This window comes from Crocuta crocuta, unplaced genomic scaffold, assembly GCF_008692635.1.
Source record: "Crocuta crocuta isolate KB4526 unplaced genomic scaffold, BGI_CrCroc_1.0 scaffold30, whole genome shotgun sequence".
Classification (NCBI taxonomy): Eukaryota; Metazoa; Chordata; class Mammalia; order Carnivora; family Hyaenidae; genus Crocuta; species Crocuta crocuta.
The window spans coordinates 9477894-9499305 of NW_027528345.1; the positions used below are offsets into that span (position 1 = coordinate 9477894).

Here is a 21412-nt window from a genome sequence, read left to right on the forward strand (position 1 = left end):
AAAGGTACTAAGGAAACAACCTGTCAATGTTCTGCTCTGACCAATCTAGGCACTTGAACTGAAAGTGATGCAGAGAATTCCCAGAGCCTTCAAACCTTATACCTCTAGTCTGAAAAGCTCACACACACCCACATTCATTTTCCCTGCCACTGACCCCAAACTCCAGAACGAGGAGGACAGTTCTATCCTCCATCCCACCCTGACCAATCCAAAGCCTTCCACTGGCTTTCTCCAAGCTCATGTTGAAAGCTTCCTTGCCCAGATTATTCTGAGGTAGACCCTGGGCCCAAGTCTTCTGCCACGCCATGACTGAAGAGCTATTCAAGTTCTGGACAGATAAGATTGCTATCTGTCCTAAGAGCTGGATGCTAAACATTTACTTTCCAGGTGAAGTCTCTTCTTCATCCTCCCATGCCCTCCTGAAAGCAGGTAAAAGGTTTAAGCAACTGCCACAAGAGGGTTTCCTGCCACCTCCCTCCTGGAATCTTAAATGGAGTACTGAGGGACAAAAGGGACTAGGTCATCCTCTTCAGCTAAAGTCTTCTTTATTATCATTATCTAATGAGGAGTTGTGTTCTAGAAGGAATATATTTATAAATGTACAAATAAAGCATTTAGGAAAGGTGCTCTTATCAGTAACATTGGTCACCAGGTAGAGCTTTTGAGGAACAGGGAGGTAACTGAATACAAATGATTTACTTCACACCAGCACTTGGGGTTCTCAAATTTATTATAGGTCTAAAACCTGTTCCTTTACCACAACATCAGGGTGGGAAGATCTCTGTCCCCAAAGCTAAAGAAAGTGGTAAGAGTGGGGAAGACCTGCCTAGCTCACCCAGACCTCACCCACTAAAGAAAGGGGAGCACCATCTCTTTCTTTGCCTAGAGCCAGACAGTAGTAGCAGGAGAAGAGAGTAGTGGCAGGAGTGGGTTGGGAGGGCAGAGGCTTGTCCTTTCCCTCAAGACATCTGTGGAATCTCTGGATGAGGTTTGGCATCCTGACAATGGGGAACCACATGCCTGAAACAGTGGTGATACAGGGCCACAGTTGTAAAAAGGACCAAGTTCATTACACTATCCAGGCCTTTATCCTTCATGCTTACTCACTGCCAAAGTCCAAAATTAGATGGTTGAGGGGACTCCAATCTATGGATGAGGGGACCCCGTTCCATTTAGAAGCACCTGATGCACAGGGCTCAGGACATCTGAGAGGGGAGGCAGTGTGGGTCACTGACTTCAGGGCCCTCTAGCTACTCAAGTCCCTAATATCTACCAGCAAGTGATAAATAAAGCAAAGTAGAGGACTAAACTCTATACAACTAAGGAGCAAAGTCACAAAGCCCTCACACTCTGGTGCCCAATTCATTTATGCTCCTCTCTGGAGTATGATGGGAAGTAGTAAGCAGTGTAGAGGTAAGCCTAAATTCCTCCATAATCTCACTCTCCCCACACCCCACACTTGTCAAGCGTACCCTTTACCCCTTTGCTGAGAGAAGGAGCAGTCTACAGAGCGGGACCGAAGACAGAAGTACCCTCACTATTAAACTACTCTCCCATGGCTTCTGCACATCAAGGATGAAGATCTGCTCCAAAGCTGCATAAAACAAGTTTAATTTCCAACCAGGGTCACAGCATCGCGTATCCCACATTTTGAGCAAGGAGAGAGAAGGTGAGTTATTAAACATATACAGTCTACATTCCAGAGGAGGAAAAAAGAAGAGAAAAACCAGTTCAGAACTGCAGTTACCACTGTAACACCACAAAACAAACTTTGGGGGAAGGGGGATTCTCCAGGGGGGAAAAAGCTGTAACAAAGGAAAGCATAAAATGAAATCTACCAGAGAAGAATATGGAAGGGAACAAGCAAAAATGGAATGAAAAACCCAATCCAAAAAGAGCTTTTAGGTGAACGGGAATGTAAAAGGGACCATCCCTGCCAAGGGCCTGGCAACCAGGGACACTACCAAGATCACTTACTGCCCCCTGCTGGATACATCCTTGTGCAGCACCAAGGCAACCTCCAAAACTGCTTCCTAACACTCAGGGCCGCTGGTCTCTGGAGCCCCCCAAAGCAAGGTAGGGGTGGGCCTAAAATGAGAAAAACCTATTTGGGACTGACAGCTAACTAGGGAGAGTCAGATTGGGAGGCAGGAGAAGAGGCAGATTCTTACCTACCAAAATGAAACCAGGAAAGGAGAGACAACAGCAGACAACAGCAGTGAATGAGTTGAGAAGGCAAAGTTCAGGAAGGCAGAAGAAATAGGAACAGGAGCAAAAAATGAGGAAACAGAAGCAGAGGCAAAGAAAAGGGGTGGAGAGAAGCATCCGTGGGGTTCATGGGAGTGAATACACATTGAAATGAAATAGAAGCTCCAGCACCCCTCTCCCCTTACCCTCACCACCAAACACAAACACACACACACACACACACACACACACACACACAGGCCTAGAGATCAAGAGACCTGAACACACCCACACCTGCTGCATCTTGGGTAAATAATACATCACTAAGGAACTGGCACTGAGGGAGACACCCCTGGAACCTCTCTTTCACAGTTCAACCTAGGTCAGGGTGGGGATACTGATTTGCCTGTTGTAGACAAAGGTGGCAGGAAGCCTGGTCCCATGGGGTAGGGCTTGGAACATTCCTTCTGGGAAGGGTCCCTTAGCCATGCCTGTCAGGGGGCCTGGGCCCTGACCTTAGCAGAAAGATTATGGGTGGCCGTTCAGGAGCTCAGGGCGCAGCCAGCACACACAGGAGCTCACAGAAAAGCCACGGCTTCACAGAAACTGCAAAGTCAGGACCCAGGCCAGGACCTCAGGGACAAGCGCCCTCTGTAAACAGAGAGACGCAGTAGCAGCAGCAGCTTCTGAACAACTACATAATAATAATGATGGGAGGATTTTGAAGAGCACTGCATCCCACCAGCACCAACAACTACTTCAGAATTCCATTTCCTCCACTCCAACCCTCAAACTGATTTATGGGAAGTGGGTAAAACAAGCAGGGGAAAACTGTTGGGAAGGAGACGGGAGGGAAGCAGGATAGCCTGAGGGTCCAGAAACAGAATAGAAAATTTTCAGCCTTCAGCACATCCTGGACTAGAAAAAGAGAGAAGTGGAGAGAAGCGGAATTGAAACTGAGGTCTGCTAGGTCACCCCCACTCCCCTGCTTCCCATTAAACCACCCAACCAGCCGTTGCCAGGCCAGCAGGACTACTAAAGTGAGGAAACTTTTGACAAAGGACAGATGAACCACCCAATCCCCAAGATCAGAAGGCGGGGGGGAGGGGGGGGCATTGGAAGGCAGGAATAGAACTGATCCATACCTCACCTTCTCCTAACAACACGAGAGTATGAAGATGAAAAACTTGAGGCCCACCCCCCAGTGCCCTGGGTCCCAAACACACCCCCATGGTCTTGCTCTCCCTATCTTCCCCACAAGCTCCTGAGGAACAGATCTAAGGATGAGGAGGCGGATCAGTTGAACACTGGGCTGGTAAGAGTGAGTGGGCTCCTCTCTCCTTCCCACTAACAAGGCAGGGCAGAATGGTATCTCCTTGGGAACAGTCATCTAGAGATAAACACCATCCTCCCTGCCCTAAGCGGGGTGGAGAGAGGGGTACAAGGAAGATGGTGGTGGAAAATTCACCATCCGTCCTATCATCCAGAAAAACCTACCTGCAGAGAGGAGAGGAACCAGTGCAAGTGGGGCAGTCTTTCCTCTTCTTCCCTTTATCTCACCAACATGGGAGGGATAGATGACAGGCTAGAGTGGGCAGTGACCTGGCTCCCAGCCTTGAGCTGCACTCTACCTCTCCACCCTTCCCCCTGGCCCCTGCATATATATCTCTCTATACATGTATATACACGCGCACACATGCACGCACACACAGAGAGGCCCGTGCAATTTCCATGTAGAACAGGGAGAGGGTGGCAAAGGAAAGGAAGATGGGGAATAGGCGATGGACCCGTGGGGAGAGGGAAGGGACTCAGATGCCAAGAGCACAGCAACCAGAGCCAAACGAAGCGAACGGAGAGAAAACCCCACCTCCCAAACCCAAGGATGAGGGGGGCCACCCCATGAAACCATAACAACCTTGTTTTTGTTTTAAATCCGATAAATTGGAATGATTCATCATCAGGACAACAATTGGGGACTGGTCATGGACAGGGAAGAGGAGGGGAGGCAAGGGAGGCAAGGCTCTTGTTGGGCATGCGGACATGATACCCAGGGCCCTGGCCACACTGGCAACGGGAAGGAATGGGCAGGACTGGGGTTAGGGAGACAGTAGGTAGGTGTGTCAGGGGTGGGTGGGGTGGTTGGATAGGGCTGCCTGGCTCTCACTTCTTGTTTTTGAGCTGATTGGCCAGCCAGTCCAGGCCTTCGTACAGCCCGTCCCCGCTGGTGGCACAGGTGGCCTGAATGTACCAGTTGCGGTGACGCAGGGAATGCAGGCCCAACTTGTCTGTGATCTCGGCAGCGTTCATAGCATTAGGCAAATCCTGGAGCGCGAGGAAGACACACAAAAAGGAGCCTCAGGATCTTTCAAAGGCTTCTAGAGCACCCATCTACCAAAGAGATGTGTACCAGCACCCTCTCCTCCTCCTTCACTGTAGGAGCCAGAACAAGGTCCTATGGAGCAGCTTTGGATTTAGTCATCCTAGAGCCATAGATTCAAGGCACTAAAGGTCATTCCACTGGGGAGCTGCAAACCAAATACGGGATTGGTAGGGAAGTGGAGAGGTGATGCAGACTGGGCAAAGAATCATGTCTGTCTGACTGCGGGAGTGAGGGCAGTTCCACTAAAGTAAGACAACAGGGAAGATGTATATGTGCTGCCGAAGCGAGCACAGACAACAGGGAAGATGAAGGAGAGACTTGAGGTGATGTATCTACCACACCAAATCCCTGAGGACAGAAATGCTGCTAATTAAAGCTGGGGGGCGGGGGGCGACAAGAAGAGGAACATAAAGAAGCCAGCTAATGGTGTTTCCCACACTTCCAAAATTGAGAGCACAGGGATTCCCCTACAATTAGCCCCAAGGCCCATGATTTCTACAGCCAGATTGTCCTCTCTCAAATCCAGGGGTGGGGAGAAGTCTCACCTGTTTATTTGCAAAGACGAGGAGCACTGCATCCCGGAGCTCATCCTCCGCCAGCATCCTCATCAGCTCCTCCCGGGCCTCATTTACTCGCTCCCGATCATTGCTGTCGACCACAAATATCAACCCTAGGGAGGCAGAACACGGGCTGCACAAGAGAGCAGATGAAGTCCCCGCACACCCACCACCAAAAGACAACACCCTCCGTATACCCTCCAAATATTTGTTCTTTTTCCTCCTTTGCTCCCACCCCTACCAGCTGCAGCAGGGCAAGAATTGGCTGCCCATAATCAAGAATGAAGGCCACACCTTCTGTTCATACCCAACTAACCCATACCAACCTGGGCAATTCATATGCCATACCTTGGGTGTTCTGGAAGTAGTGTCTCCAGAGAGGCCGAATCTTGTCCTGGCCACCCACATCCCAAACTGTGAAGCTGATATTCTTGTACTCCACTGTCTCCACGTTGAACCCTTTGGAAAAAAACAATGGCCACTTGGCCTCAAACACCAGATCTACGAACAATACCCCAGTGGGTTCATTTCCATTTCTCCCAGCCTGGCTATAATCCTAGCAGAGGAAGCTAAGGCTTTCTCAGGCCTGGTATTCCCTGACCTAGTAGCCTAAAGGCCAAAAAGAGAAGAAGAGAAAGAGAATGAGAAGGGCCAGTCAGGAGGTTCACAATTGCCTGGGTAAATAACGTAAGCTAACCTCCACTCATTCTCTCAGTCTTTGCCTCTCCCTCCTGCAAAGAAATTACTCAAAACCAGTCCTGTACCTCAGCCACCAGAGTCTGCCGCAGCTAAGAAGCGGGGCCTGGAGAACACAGTGAAGAAAAAGTGACCTATAGTCCTGGAGCCCCAAATGCAGAACCAATGGACAATGGTGATCTGGAGCCCCATCAACAAGGCAAATGCTCTCCCTCCCACATGCAGGTCTTAACCAGGATCAGGGCCACTGAGGATCTAAACGCAAAGCAACTCCTGGCCTCTGGCAGGAACATCAAAGCCTTTCACCTGCTTTCCAAACAACACAGAGAATAAACCAGCTTGGTGCCTCAGGGCGACTGTTCAGTGCCAGGCTTCGGAAGTTCCCGCATCAGAGAGGACCAGGGTAGGTGGGCAAACGGCAGCCTCAGCACCTGCTAGTAAGCTAAATAACCATCCTTCCCTGAATCCCCCCAAGCTGTATGGACTTGCCTGGTGGCCAGGTGGGGGATCTAGGAATAGGCCCCCTGCCTGGTTCAGCTGTTGGCATGAAAGCCTACATCTAAGCTGTACCCTTACCAATGGTGGGGATGGTAGTGACGATCTCCCCCAGTTTCAGCTTATACAGGATGGTGGTCTTTCCTGCGGCATCCAGGCCCACCATCAGAATGCGCATCTCCTTCTTCCCAATCAGGCTCTTGAGAAGGTTTCCAAAGATATTACCCATGATCGCAGCAACCACTTTCTGAGGACAGGCGGGCTCAAGTGGGGGCAGTGGAAGTCTGGTTTTGGCCTGGCCCCTGGTATGGAGAACTTGATCCTAGGCAAAGAAACATAAACTCATTACCACCATCTGCTAGTCAGGATTTCATGCAAACGGGATTTGCCAAAGTCATGGCTAGAGTTCATGACAAACAGAGAGCCTGAGAGGACTGAAGATCAAGTCCCACTCAGACACATCCTGAGTCTTTGGGAGCAGAGACAAAGCAGTGAACACTCAGGACCCCTGCTCTGCTACTAATACACCCATGTGACTTTGGACAAGTTATTTCACCCATCCATACCTGCCCCTGTAAATGGAGAGGGTTGAACTTGATGACTTCTAGAATCCCTTGAGTTCTGACACTCTCTACCATACAAGGTCTTGCGAGGCTGTGAATGCCCCTCCCTCCCCCGGCCTTACCCTGAGACTCCTGGAAAGCCTGGGAGAGGAGGGAGTGGAATGAGGAGTGGCTCTTTGTGACTCCTGACAAGGTTTGGGCTTGCCAGGTTCCCAAAGTATAGGCTCTCTGCTCAGATCAAGAGACTCCACTTCTTCCCTTTCTATATTTCTGCAATTCCACCTTACCTCCACACACCAAAATTAATGAAAAAGAAATAAGAAAGTAACATTCCCTAAAAGAGGCTGATCCTTTCCACTTTGTGAAGTGCCAGCTGCTCAAGTTGTTCCTGTTCGTACAACCGTACACCAAGTTGGGAGATGGGATGGGGAGAGGCTCCCCCTCATTCCTGTGGCCCATCCAAGGACAGCTTTTCCACATTCTCACCTGCAATGAGGCAGTCACCTCATTCCGTACCTCTTCCCTCACCCCCTTCAGTCTATTCTCCACAAAGCAGCCAGACCGCTTTTAAAACCAAAATCAGGTCATGCTGCTTCTCAGTTCAACCCTCTCTTGGCTTCGTATCTCCTTTTCAGTAAAACCCAAAGCCATACTATGGTTTATAACGTCCTGCATAATCTGCATTCCTCTGCTTCTCTTGTTAGATCTCCTGCTACTCTCCCCTTGGCTCACTCCACTTCAACTCTACAACATTTTCCTGCCTCAAAGCTTTTGTACTTACTCTTCACTCTCCCAGATAACCTTCACGGAGTACTCCCTCACTTCCTTCAGGTATCCATTTGAATATCACATTATCAACCACCTATAACATACACACATCACTCTCTACCCCATTTGCCCCACTTCACTGTTCTTCCTAGCATTTATCAGCATCAGACACATCACACATTTGTTTCTTGCTGTAGTGTTTTTCTCCTTCTACTACAATGTCAGCTCCTTATCAGTTTTGTTCACTGCTGTGTTCTTGATACCTTGATTAGTGCCTGGCACATAGCAGTTGAGCAAATGAACTAAAATAGTAAGGTCTAAACTGACCTTACTAGCAGCTCACTCAGATTGGAAGCTTATGCCTGGCACATACTAGAACTTAACAAATACCTGCTAAAAAAGTTAAGACAGCAGTAAGAACCACTATGAAGGTACAAAATGCCCATACTCCCACCCTGCTACCTATTGCCCCTAAAAGACAAAATCACAGAGTCACTCATTTTCTCTCTTCCTCCCTCCCTTCCCTATGGCACAGGACAGCCACAGAAATACATCTTTGAAACAATAATGAAATAGGGGTTCAGAATCGCCCATGCCAGCCAGTTCTCTGTGCCTGCAGGAGACATGCGTCAGCAGGCAGCTTATTCAGCAATCACCATATGCCAGCTGCTGGCATTCTCTATAGAGTCTGGGAACCAGAGGCACACACACACACCCCAAACCCAGCAGGCGAAGGAACAGGTCAAGACAGAGTGCACCCAAACCCAAGAATGCGAAAGGTACATGGGGAGGAATCCTATTTACAAGCTAAAGCATGGGGGTTTAGTGGAAGTTCAGCTGTTTTCTCAAAAACTATTTCAGTTTTGTTTCCTACTCGCCTCAGTTTGCAGCAAATTCCAGACTAGCACAAAGGAGCCAGATCAACAGCCCCTGGAGACCAAAGTACTAGTTTGTCCAAAAAAACAGAAACAATGAGTGCTTATGGAGTGTTTCATCTTCAAAGACCTTCTCAGACATCCACTAATGAGCGAGGCGTGGTGCTCCTGGTAGGCTCCTCAGATGAGCCCTGCCCCTGACCCAGAGGGCTCACACCCTAGAGAGAAGACCTGGCTCAACCTTAGGGCTCAACTTCAGCCAAGTCACCCACTAGCCATCCTTCCTGCCCAACTTGCCTCAACCCACCCAGGCAGACAGATCCCAGAGGATCCCTGAGGCAGGTTTAAATTTAGGGAAATTTAAACGTTCCCTAAGTCTTCTTGGTCTTTATCTTGTCTCCTCAGGTGTTCTCATCTCCAGCTCCAGATGATACTTTCCTTTCAGGCCTTGGTAATAGGCTTTGGCCCAGATTCTGAATTGAATTTATGCCACATATTTATCTTGCTGTCCATCATGAATGAAATTATTGCTGAGTAAATGATTACCAACTTTGAGTACAGCAGTGGCTGAAAAATACCCCTTGCCCCCAAACATGCATACCTTGTCCTTTGGTTTGCTTCTTTGCTAAGCTAGCATGCTAATGTCTTGGTTCAAAAGCTGATCCCAGTGTTACACTTATTTCTATTTCCTGGTATGTCCCTGAATCATCTGAACCACTCAAGTGGCACTTACTAACCTGTGGAGTTTTTTCCTCTTTATAAGTCTGTATATTTACGGTCTCTCCAGCTTAACTGTATTTTCCATGGACAAGGACTATGCCTTTTATTTATTTTGGTCCTGTCCCACTCCCAGTACCAAGTCCACTATATGAGTTCAACCAAACACATGGGCCAATTTTAAGCCTCATCTGAGGTTGTCCTTGTATCATTTCTTCTGCCCTAACAGTACTTGGTATCTGTGTAATGCACAGATGGTTTCTTAGCTATCCTGTCAATTCTTGGCCATTCTCCACACATACGTGACCCCAAGACTGGTTTGGAAACACCACACAAGGACTAGAAGACTAAAATTGGTGGAATTTTCTCTTGCCACTTAGTATGCAATGTGGCAAATGGATAACTGATGAAATGCCCAAGTAGTTACCACATATCCTCTGGGGGGGCAGCCCAGGGCCTTGACATTAGTGGACACTATGGCTCCTCTTTAATATTATCAAGAGCTAGACTCAGATGAGCATTCCAAAGTGGGTGTTGGTTTTCCTGACCTGGCTTTCTCTGTCCTTATTACCAGACAGCTTGCTGCCTCTCCCCTGAGGATGGTGGCAACTTTCAGCTTTGTGTCATGAACATCAATCTTGGGCTGTATAGCTGATTCTCACTTTCACCATAATGCATTCCTAGAAAAAGCTCTGGGAAGCAGAATGGCAAAAAACAACAACAACGAAAAAAAAAAACAAAAAAAAAGAACCCACAAAAAACAAAAAAACAACAAAAAAACTCATAAACCCTAAATTGTTTCCCTATGTAGTATGCAGCCTATAGTTGCTCTCTTTAATCACAGATGGCACTCCTGTGTTGATAAGGCAAAATGCCAGGGTTCCATGGGCTGTTAGAAACCAGGAATCAGCAGTTAAAACTGAAGGTTAAGTGGCTTAGGATAAAAAAATGGAATACAGTAATATCTCTATTATTAAAAATTATATCTCAACATTCTATTTTACAATCACAAACTTTATCATCAGTGGTACAAACAAGAAGAGCTCTAAAAAAAAAACGTGTTCCAGGACAATCTGTCTGGGACACTGCAGGAGTTCAATCAAGCATACTGCCTGCTTTAAGCCTCATCTAAGGATGTCCTCACTGAAGGCTACTTACGGACCCCAAGCCCATCCTTCCACCCCCCCAGGAGAGGCAGGCTGTTGCTATAACTGCTCAGCCATCTTGGCTTTTGTGTGCTGCAGGAACATGCTTGCCTCACTCCAAATGATCCTGAGAGTCACAGCTCCAGTCTGCCACACACACTCCTCTCACCTGACTCCTGTGGCTGACTCAGGCTTGCATCTTAAGACACCTCTGAGGGGACTTCTGATCTGGCACCACCTCCTCCTCTTCAGGCTACATGATGGGTCCAGGGAAAGGAAGACCAAAGTCGGCTACCAAGCAGGGTGCACTAAAAGCAGCTTTGTTCCCCAGACAGTTTTCACATTGAGATATCACTAATAGAGACGCTATTTTTAGCAAAGCCAATGGAGCAGACCAATAAAATTTAAGGAAACAAAAGCAGGGTCTGCCTGTATTTAGTTTCCTTAGCACAGCTGGTTTGTGACCTCTATAAGTTTCCCAAGTTTTTGTCTCAAGAGCACTGTAATCACAAGCACACAAGAACTCCCAGATTAGTATCTCAATGACTTCTACTGGACTCAGAGATTTCTCAAAGCCAAGAAACAACTTCAGATGTCAGCTTCCATCCATTCACTAAGCATTTATTAAGTATATGGAACTATACAGAGAGGTAGACAGCTTCTGCCTTCATGAAACTCAGTCATGGGAAAGAAAGACTAGCAAACTCAGGATGACAAAACAGTATGAGGGTAAGAAACAGCATGAGGTTAAGAGTGAGATAAGCACATAGTATTGTGGGGACAGAAAGCTGGAGCAGCTAATCAAATCAGGGGTAAAGGGCAAGTCTCTGATTCTCAGGTCACACCTGAGCTGATTCCTGAAAAAAGAAGAGGAAGTAATCAGACAACAAAGAGAGGGAACAGCATGTCAAAGACATAAAGACTTGAGTTAGAGGCAGCACTTTTTACTAGACAAAGGCAGGTGCATCTGGGAGGCAGTTTATTTGGATATCACATGGTGGGTAAAAGGAAGTGATGACTCTGGAGATAAGCAGGGGCTAGATCATGAAGGGCCTTAAAGGCCATACTGAGTAACATGATTAAGTATGTGTTTTAGGAAGAACATTCTGGGTACACCTGGCTGGCTCAGTCAGTAGAGGGTGTGACTCTTGATCTCAGAGTCAGGAGTTCAAGTCCCACGTTAGACGTAAAGCTTACTTTCAAAAAAAAGGGGGGTGGGGAGAAGACCATTCTGGTAGTAGTTTAGGGTATAAATTTTAAAAAAGACTTGAGACAGAAAGACATGTGGTAGGTACAGTAATACAGCAGAGAAATCAAAAGTTCTGAACCAGAGGTGGCAATAAAAAGGAAAGAATAAATTTGAAACATCAAAATAGTAGAATCCATAGGATTTAATGACTTATTAAATATAGGAAGAGTAAAAGAGTCAAAGAGGATTCCCAGGTTTCTGGCCTGGGTGATGTGGTGGCACTTCTTCAGACAAGAAATACAAGAGAAACATCTGAGATTAAAGGTGTTTGTTTTTAGATTAAACTTTGATTTTGAGGTGCTAAGGTATGATGTTCAGGAGAAAAGTTAGGCTGGGTATTTGAAAATCATCTGCAGAGATGGTAACAGAAGCCACAAGAGAAACCAAGATCCAGGATGACAGGAGTTATCTACCCAAACAGCCATTCTTCCCCTTCTTTCTTCTAACAGAATCCCTAATTTGTTCAGATGCTGGGGTTGGGGGTTATAAAGATACCCTTCCCCAGCTCTAGGGTATGAAAAGTGATCAGCCCAAGGGATGTAGGCATTTCTCTTGCCAGTGACTGAGTCATGAATGGTCATATATTAATTCTAGCTGATAAGATATGGGGAATGTCTGCTGGGAACATATGGGAAAGTTTTCCTCATTCTTAAAAAAAAGACATTTTGGGGGGCACCTGTGTGGCTCAGTCGGTGAAGCATCCAGCTCTCAATTTCAGCTCAGATCATGATCTCACAGTTCATGAGTCTGAGTCCCACATCAGGCTCTGTGCTAGTGGCATGGAGCCTGCTTGGGATTCTCTCTCTCTCCTTCTCTTTCTGCCCCTCCTCAGCTTGCAATGTCACACATTCTTTCTCTCTCTCCCCCTCTCTCAAAATAAATAAATTTTATTAACAAAAGACATACGGTAACATTCTCTTGTCTAGCCTTTAGATGTTGATGTAGAAGGATGAGATGCTGAGAACACAAAGGTACAGACACAAGAACTCTAGGCTGTCAGAGCAGAAAAATGAAGAAAATCTGCATACAATGCCAAGCTGGCAGACTGAAAAGACCAATGCTGTAGCCCTACATTTCTTTGTGTGTGTGTGTATGGAAGACAATACATATAACACAATTTACCATTTTGACTATTTTTGAGAACACAGTTCAATGGCATGAAGCACATTCACACTGTTGTGCAACCATCACCACCATCCAGCTCCAGAACATTTTCACATTCCCAAATGTAAGCTCTATAACTTAAATGACCGGCATTTCCCCTACCTCCAGCCCCTGGCAACCACCATTCTATGTCCATCTTTATGAATTTGATTATTCCAGATGCTTCACATACATAGAACCATACAGTTTTGTTCTTTTGTGTCTGGTTTATTTCACCTAGACTTCAAGGTATACGCTTTAATAAGTTTACTTACTGTTTAAGCCACATGTGTGTCTTCTGTCTTTTGCAACTGATACTACTCTGTGATCTAGGGAGAGTGTGTACAGTGTGACAGGAAAAAAGGCCAAAGGCAGAAACCTGGGGCACATCAACACTGAGCAAAAACAGAGGCCAGGAAAGAGAGTAAGAAGGAACTAGAAGGGCGGAAAGGAAGTCAAGACAGTGAAACATTTCATAGGAAAAAAAATTTTTTTAAAACGAAGGAGGGTCAAAGTCTTTAGAAATGTCAAATTAAGATAGGGCCTCAAAGATACCTATTGAACTTAGCTACTAGGCAATTGATGATATTGTTACAAATTAAAACATACCTAACTAGGGGCATCTGGGTGGCTCAGTTGGTTAAGTGTCCGACTTCGGCTCAGGTCATGATCTCACAGTTCGTGGGTTCGAGCCCCGCATCAGGCTCTATGATGACAGCTAGCTCAGAGCCTAAAGCCTGTTTCAGATTCTGTGTCTCCCTCTCTCTCTGACCCTCCCCTGCTCATGCTGTCTCTCACAAATAAATAAAACGTTAAAAAAAAATTGCCTAACAAAATTAGGTTCCACTTGATTAACAGTTGTTTAGGGTCAGGCCAGAATCATTATGCCAGTTTCCCTTCTAGTCTGAGAAGATGACTCCAGCATAGGAGAACCCAAAGAAGGCCACATTATCAAGTAAAGAAGGATCCTAAATTGCTCTGTCTGGTTAGAAAGACCCAAACACCTGGGAAGGGTCTGGCTTTTCCCACGGACAAACCTCAGCAAGTGAATCAGAACAGAGAATCAGGTCTGTTTCAGAATACATGACCTAGCCACATAAAACAGTGACCAGATAAAAACAAACTCATTTGTTTCTTTGAAACATTCTGTGGCACTGCCCTCTAACTAAAGCTATCAGCTTGCCCTATTCTTAGAATCTGACCAGCTTACAACTGTTCCATCTCCTTATATTCCATGGCTGCTCCAAGGCCTACATCTATATAGTCTTGGATATTCAGAACACTATGTTTTCTTAAGTATAGCATCACTGAAATTCCATGAGCAGTCAGCCTAAAGCCCTAATAAACCTTTGCCACAATCTGGTCCCACTCCACAAGCCAAAATGGAACTTCTGTGAACAGATGAATCAGGAAACCATGATATGACAAGGCCCATCACTTCAGAGCAGTCCAAGGATGCAGAAAACAGGGAACTACCCAGCTTGGAGACTAAGAACCATCTGTGATCCTTCAGCACTGCAAATGTACTTCTACTCTAGGACTTACCATGGTATGTTTGATTCACATTTGCCTATTTTGCTTTTCAGAACTGGCACTTCCCAAATAATGTGACTTTAATTCATAACAAGTCTGCCATACATCCCATCAGTACTGGATAGCTAGACAGGGCTTAAGATGGCTAGAACTCAAGGGGCAGTCATCTCAGGTTGCAAGCACCATGTCTCACTCTTACCATTTTCTGTTTATGCCATGATGAGAAAAGGTTGGGGAAATAGCTTACCAAACTATGAGCCCCTTGCCAACAGGTACAATGCCTTATTCATGTTTCATGTCCCCAACACCATGATTAATTTGTGGCTAGTGACTAACATGATTGATTTTGAGGAGTCTGGTTCTACTGACAGTGGTGAAACATTTCTGAGATTGAGGAAGACAGTATTCTATCGGTGACCCCTGATTCTCTTCCTGTATCTGAAAAACTCCAGAAGTGGTTGCTATGTTCTCAGAACCCTAGGGTTCCTTGGGTGGCATTCACAGGCTTCTGGAGGGGGCGGGGGGAGACTCTAATTATTCTCCCCAACTCTACACCACCACCAGAGCATCTCCATTCTTATTCATTTAACATATTAGACTTCATATAAGATTACATGTAAGGTAATGTTCTATTGCTTTTAACAAAAAAGGAGAAGAGGGTCAAAAGCCACTGCAATGGAGAGCAAATGTTCTCCTGCAGCTTAAATTATGCTGAAGTTTAAACATCCATGCTTGGGGCACCTGGGTGGCTCAGCTGGTTAAGTGTCTTGACTTTGGCTCAGGTCATGATCTCACAGTTCATGAGCTTGAGCCCCACATCAAGCTCTGTGCTAACAGCTTGGAGCCTGGAGCTTGCTTTGGATTCTGTGTCTCCTTCTTTCTCTGCCCCTCCCCCACTAATTCTCTCTCTCTCTCTCTCTCTCTCTCTCTTACTCTCTCAAAAATAAACAAACGTTGAAAAAAATTTTAAACATCCACACTTGACACTCACAAAGGAAGGGTTATAAGAGGCTCTCATCAGTAATGGAAGAGCTAAAAGGTACGATGAGATCTACATCCAGTCATCTCACCTTTCTTCAGGAATATGGTGATAATGGTGGATCCCTGAAATCCTGAGCCAGGTCCCTTCTGGTCCTTTGTAGAAGTCCAATGCAAGGCCATTACATGTTCATGGAATCCCTACCTGTCAGTTCCTACCTCGGCTATAATACAAGCCTTCAAACATTTGTGGAACTCCTTCCAAATGTTCCCCTTATTTTTTCACTGTCAAAAAGCTTTACTAGCACTCTACCTATATTTGCAACAGATGTTGAAAATGTATAGCAGATAGAATTACACAGATATCACAACTCTGAACCTTAATACAGTACATTCTGAAACATACTCAGAAGTAGACATTTAAAGGAGACGTGGCTAAGTGAAAAGAGTGGCTTGGGACACCTGGGTGGCTCAGTTTGTTGAACGTCGGACTTCAGCTCAGGTCATGATCTCCCAGTTCGTAGGTTCCAGCCCCATGTTGGGCTCTGTACTGACAGACTGAGAGCTTGGAGCCTGGCGTCTGCTTTGGGTTCTGTGTCTCCCTCTCTCTCCATGCCCCTCTCCCGCTCACACTCTCTCTCTCAAAAATAAACACTAAAAAAAATTTTTTTAGGGGCACCTGGGTGGCTTAGTCGGTTAAGCGTCCGACTTTCGCTTGGGTCATGATCTNAAGAAAAGAATGGTCCAGGAAATGGAGGATGCTGAAATACTAAGACCTAAAATAAAGGGACGCAGGAATCTAAATCACTGACCTAAGTCAATGAATGTGCTCTTTTATGAAAGTGTCGACCATTACCTCAATCATACTTTTTTTTTTTTTAATATTTATTTTGAGAAAGAAGACAACACTCAAGTAGGGGGGGACAGAAAGAGACAAGCAGGCCCCATGATAACAGCGCAGAGCCCGATGTGGGGTTTGATCTCATGAACTATGAGATTATGACCTAAGTTGGACTCTTAACCGACTGAGCCACCCAGGAGCCCCATGCTGACTTTTCTAACATGAACACTATTCTTGAGCCCCCACATCCTCACCCTGCATCCAAGTTGATGGTTCAGGGCCCCTGCCTTGCTCCAGCTTCACCTCCCACTCAGGCAGCAGGAGCTGCCTCTGTGAGGCTGATGCTGAAAAAAGATTTCATTGCTCATAAGCCTACAAACAGCAAAGAAAGTCATGGTAACAATCATCCCTCTACACAGGCAGCCAGTTGTTCTTGTGTCAACCTTCTCTCCTTTAAGGCAGCTCTGAGTGCTCATGTTATGATGATGATGATGATGATCATGATCATGATGATTAGTAGCAACTAACATTTGAAGCTAACCATGTGCTTTGTATGATACTGGGTGCTTTACATATGTTATCTCATTTAATTCCCATGCCTATATTATGAAGTAGGTGCTATCATTATCATGCTCTTTACTGATGAGGAAAATGAGAAATAAGGAGGGACAAGTAATTTCACCGAAATTATACAACTAGTAATTAGCAGAGGCAGGATTTGAACCCAATTTTGTCTGATTCCAAGGACCACACTCTCAGTTACCATACCATTTTGCCTCTAAATTGACCCACAACAAAAATGGTGAGAAGAACCAAACACAGTGAGATGCTTTGAGTCTCAGGCTGCTTGGCAGCCATTTCTAAAGGTGTATGGAGAAGCAGATTCCACAATTTCCCTGTTATTTACTCAGCTAACAAAACTGGTTTTAAAGAAGTTCCTCCTTCTAAGCAACAAATCCCACCCACTATCCTCTGAGTCCATTTCCTCTTGACTCTGGAGGAAAAGAGAGTAGCAGATATACACACACACAATATGACCCTCTGTGCACTTAAGACTTCACTTCCACTCTTTCCAGCCTGCTGTCGTCCCTCCTTTACACTTCCATTCAGTTTAATAATAGCAGCTACCATTCGCTGGCACCAGTTCTGTGCCAGGCACCACACACATATACTGGCTCTCTCCTCCACAGTCTCCAGAATTCCAATTTTGACTTAACATTTAATGGAGACCCCTTCTGCCCACAGTGGGGAAGCAAGTGATCTGAGATTTGAGATTTCAGATAAATAATGACTTAGTGTTTAGTAATTTATTTCTTTTTGGGTCTTATCTTCCATTATCCATGCCTGTTTTGTGCCTCTTAGAAAGGTGGAGAGACTCAGATTTCTTAATTACAAATGGCTAAGAGCCTTTGTACCCTCACTCAGCTATCTCCAGGCATTCTCCCTGACAGTCAAGCCATCTCTTCCTCTTTCCTTAAACTGTAGTCAGAAAGCTTGTTGAGTTCTATCCATTCATATCCCATATTCTCATCATAAGTGTGTACTGTTTGCACAGGCATTGTGGGGTACACAACATGAGATCCAATCCCTGCAACTGAAATGTTTCATCTTTGGAAAAACAAGACTTACACATTAAAAATTTTGACGATGCAAGGTAATAATTCTATGCTGGGAGGCAGGAGGCATGTAAATATGTGATACATGGGGGCCCTTCCCGGCTAAACCCAAGGTCAATGATTCATTCTGTGAAAAGGTGACCTCTGTGGATCAGCTTCTTTCTTAAAATGAGCTTTTAGAGACATGTTATTCAAACTCAGGTCTAATGTACAATAACCAATTCACTGCTCCCTTCCAGTCATACCAAGTGGAGACACTTACCCCAAGAAGCTCAAGACAAAATGGCAGCAAAGCTGGTCACCACCTGATTAAGGAACAAGGGGAGAAAAGTATGCAGAGACTAGATTCTGTCCTGTTGCACTGACCCACGCAATCAGACTCCCGTAGCAGATCTCCTACCAATAAAACTTTCATGGCATAGACCAGGGGTGACCCAATCCAACAGCAGCAGAGACAGGTTTTGAGTTACGCTTCTCCCTCAACCGGATGACCTCACTAGTTCTTCTCACTCCTGACCACATACCACACTCCTCCAGGCCTGGCCAGAATGAAACCGGCAGTAATACAACCCAAAAAGAAGGGAACTCCCCCAGAAGAGGAGCTACCACTTTGGTATTCAAGTGGCTAGGTTTAACAGGGAACTCCACCTCCCCCTCCTTCCCTGAAGCATTGGTGTAAGCAATGGCTCCATTTTCTGTTCCGGGAATCCTGGTACTTCCTAAAGAAAGAAAGCGGATTGGAAGACACAAACTCAGAGCCGGCGACAAGCTGCTCCCTCCTCCTGTGAGACCGCCCCCGCTTTGCCTGGGGGAGGAAGGCACCACCTCTCCTCTCCAAGCAAGATCAGATCCCCCACCCCCTTCTCCTGCCTCTTCTCCTCCCGCTCCCCACCTGCTGCCCTCTTCCCAACGGGTGGTTCCCAAGACCTCAAAAGCGCAACCTCTACCAGAATTAGTGCCCCCGGGGTGCCCCAGTAGCTTGCCTTCTCACCTAAACCCTAAAACCCCTACGCACCCCTGCCCCATGATGAGAGTAAAGGGTGTCACCGCAGCAAGGCTCTGGTTTCCTAGTACTAAGGTGGAGCGGGAGAGAGAATAGGAAAAAGAGGCATTCCCTAGCCCTTTAACAGAAAAAGGATACAAAACAGTCATCGCCGCCCCCGCATCACCTCTTTCTGGACTGTTTTTCCTCCACCTCAACCCCGACCCCTCGGAAGCCCACCTCCTGCAGGCGAGGAGAACCTAACTGCAGCCCGGGTCGCCCCCGCGAGCGAGGCAAAGGCACAAATTCGTGTACGACCCCCACCCCCACCCTAGCTCCGCGTCCTTCAAATGCGGGGGCAGGCGAGAGACTGGCCCGGCGCCCCCTCTCCGAGCTCTCCGGTGGGAAGGACCACACCACTCCTTGCCCGGCAGTGCCTGGGGGAGGGGGAATCTATCTCCTCAGCCCCCACCCTGAGCCTCTCCTCTACGGGGACCCGCCTTCCTTCCCCAGCCCCTCACCTGTTCCTGCTCCCAGCTCCGCCGCTGCGGCCGCCGCCTCCGCCCCCGCAGGTTCCGCTCGGCACTGGTTCCGCTCCCTCCGACTCCCCCAAGCCGATATCGGCACCGCCGCTCTCCTGGCCCCGCTCCCTGGCTCCCTCCTTCCTTTCCTCCACCTAGCACCGGAAGCCGCGACGGCGACGGGAGCTGCGCGACGCACCCCCACCCCCAGACCGGGATACTTCCCACCTCCCTGATCGCGCGAGAACTGCGCGGTAGCGTTCGGCAGTTCTCGCGAGATCCATCACCATGGCAGCGGCTGCAGCAGAAGCAACCGGGTGCTGGAACTGAACCGGGGCGGGGGCCGATGTGGGAGCTGCAGGCTGACGGCGGCGGAGGCGGGAACTGGGAAGTGGGGATGAGGCAGTGGGGACTGAGGTGAGAATCCCAAGCTCCGGGGCCATGCCTGGAATTTAAGGACTGGAGCAGCATGCTGTCCACACTGGAGAAGGTTTGGGCGGAGAGGAAAAGCCAGGAGCAGGGTATGAGCGAGCGAACAGTCTTTGCTATGGCTCACCTTCACTATGGCTCTTCCAGATCACATCTTTTCCACATCTTTTTTTTTTCTTTTCCAGTCCCGCTGGTCCAGAGTTCCCCCAGACCATATCTTTATTTCTTAACCATGGTTAGCTGCAACTCCCTGGGAGCCCCCGCTGCATCAGTGTTGCTACTCTCTACTCCTAACCTAAGAGTAGGGGTCTGAATCAGGAGATCCTTTCTCATGGCGACAAGGAGAAAGAGTGATGAATTTAAGAGACTGAAGGAAACAACTGGACTCTAGACCAGTTAGGAAGTTGGAAAGTGAAAGACAAACGGTGGAAGCCTAATATTCGGAGGTGTGGTTTGAGGAAGTGTGACTAGATGACTGTGAGGTTTAGTATCCCAAGGAAAGTGAGAGACTGTGCACCCATGTTTCTCCACTCCTGCTCACCCCCACTTCCCTTACACTCATTTCTGCACCTGATGTAGACATGCAAAGATGCCTTGGAACAGTCTCTGCTGTGATAAAAGAAGGGCACTAGTAATGCTAAGTGCCCTCTCCCCTCATTTACAGCAATATAAGGGAACACATAGCTCTTCCCTAAGGCCTGAGCCACAATTGTTGCTTTTCTGGATGTGTGTGTGTCCCTTGTTTCTTGTCTCTCTCCAAGAAGAACTAGGTTGGTAGATAGCCACACTTGTTCCCGTCTATTCCTGGTGTGTACCTTCACTACTCTTCCTCTTAATTCCAGTCTGTTTTCTCTCTTATTTTAACGTGGAGAATAGCATGACCCTAGAATGTGAAGCCGAGAAGACCCTAATTTAAGATGGTAAGAGATGAGCTGGAAAACAAGGAGCATGTTCATAACAAAGAGAGTTGTATCTGTCCGGGGCTATTGCTATTAAGGGCCTTTGCCCTGCGAAGCTCTATATTGTAGATAGCAGAAGACTCCTTCAGTTTTATTGCATGTTCTTAGATTAGGTCCTGTGATACTTCCACATGACTATTCTTTCCATTTCTTTTCCTAAAATTTTCACGCCACCAAATTATGCCCCCACACTGACCACTAAAATTATACTTTGCACCCCCAGTCCTTCACTAGTGCCCCAAAGACACCAACGTGCCTTGTGAGAGTCTGACAGGAGGTAGAAATTCAACGTCCCTGCCCAAGACTTCAGATCCTCTCCAAGTTGGGTCCTAGCTGTGACGGAGGATGGTAATGCTGACAGCCTAATATGGTTAGCAGCAGGTACGATGGCATTTGAGTCAGAACTGATGACTGGGACTGGAGAATCTCCCAGCCTTCACCTGTTTGGAGTCTGGAGTCTGCTGCAGCATCACTGGTGCTCCCCATGGAGCAAACAGGAGCAGAGAAAGGAGGGGTGCTGCCTCGCTGGCAATTAGCCATCAACTGCCACTCCCCAGCTTCCCAGCCACATGAAAGACTAAGGGAGAAGAGCTCATCCAGAGCTGAAGGAGGCCAAGAGGCCCAACTTACAGTTAGTTCATCAGTCCTTCTCCCTCCCTCTGACTGCAAGTGGAGTTAAGTAAAAGCTGAAATTGTAGCCACCCACTCTGTGGGTTGCACACTCCCACTCTCTCGTCACTGACCCCAGACCTGGGTCTGAGCCCAGCGCGTGTGCCGG

At 47.1% G+C, this 21412-nt stretch overlaps 1 protein-coding gene and 1 long non-coding RNA gene across 3 annotated transcripts; one reads left to right on the forward strand and one right to left on the reverse strand.

Moving 5' to 3' along the window:
- Window positions 1–1590: 1590 nt before the first annotated feature.
- Window positions 1591–19433, reverse strand: ARF3 (ARF GTPase 3). 2 transcript variants are annotated; one of them, XM_077753295.1, is made up of 6 exons: window positions 19247–19433; window positions 18006–18048; window positions 6397–6637; window positions 5473–5583; window positions 5113–5237; window positions 1591–4509 (listed from the first exon to the last, which is right to left on the reverse strand). In XM_077753295.1, the coding sequence occupies exons 3-6, from the start codon at window positions 6542–6544 to the stop codon at window positions 4348–4350; spliced, it is 546 nt and encodes a 181-aa protein (XP_077609421.1). In that variant the 5' UTR covers window positions 6545–6637; window positions 18006–18048; window positions 19247–19433; the 3' UTR covers window positions 1591–4347. The 2 variants fall into 2 exon arrangements, with proteins under 2 accessions (XP_077609421.1, XP_077609422.1); XM_077753296.1 differs by lacking the exon at window positions 18006–18048.
- Window positions 19434–19591: 158 nt separating this feature from the next.
- LOC144222874 (uncharacterized) lies at window positions 19592–21361 on the forward strand. The gene is made up of 2 exons (XR_013332496.1): window positions 19592–19663; window positions 20858–21361. It is a non-coding gene; the product is annotated as an uncharacterized LOC144222874 (long non-coding RNA).
- The last annotated feature ends 51 nt before the right edge of the window (window positions 21362–21412 follow it).

Coding starts and splice junctions, on each gene's coding strand:
- ARF3 (XM_077753296.1), bottom strand. CDS start 6,544: ATGGGTAATATCTTTGGAAACCTTCTCAAGAGCCTGATTGGGAAGAAG. Junction 5,584..6,396: donor CACTACCATCCCCACCATTG/GTAAGGGTACAG, acceptor TTTTTTCCAAAG/GGTTCAACGTGGAGACAGTG. Junction 4,510..5,112: donor TCGTCTTTGCAAATAAACAG/GTGAGACTTCTC, acceptor CTCGCGCTCCAG/GATTTGCCTAATGCTATGAA.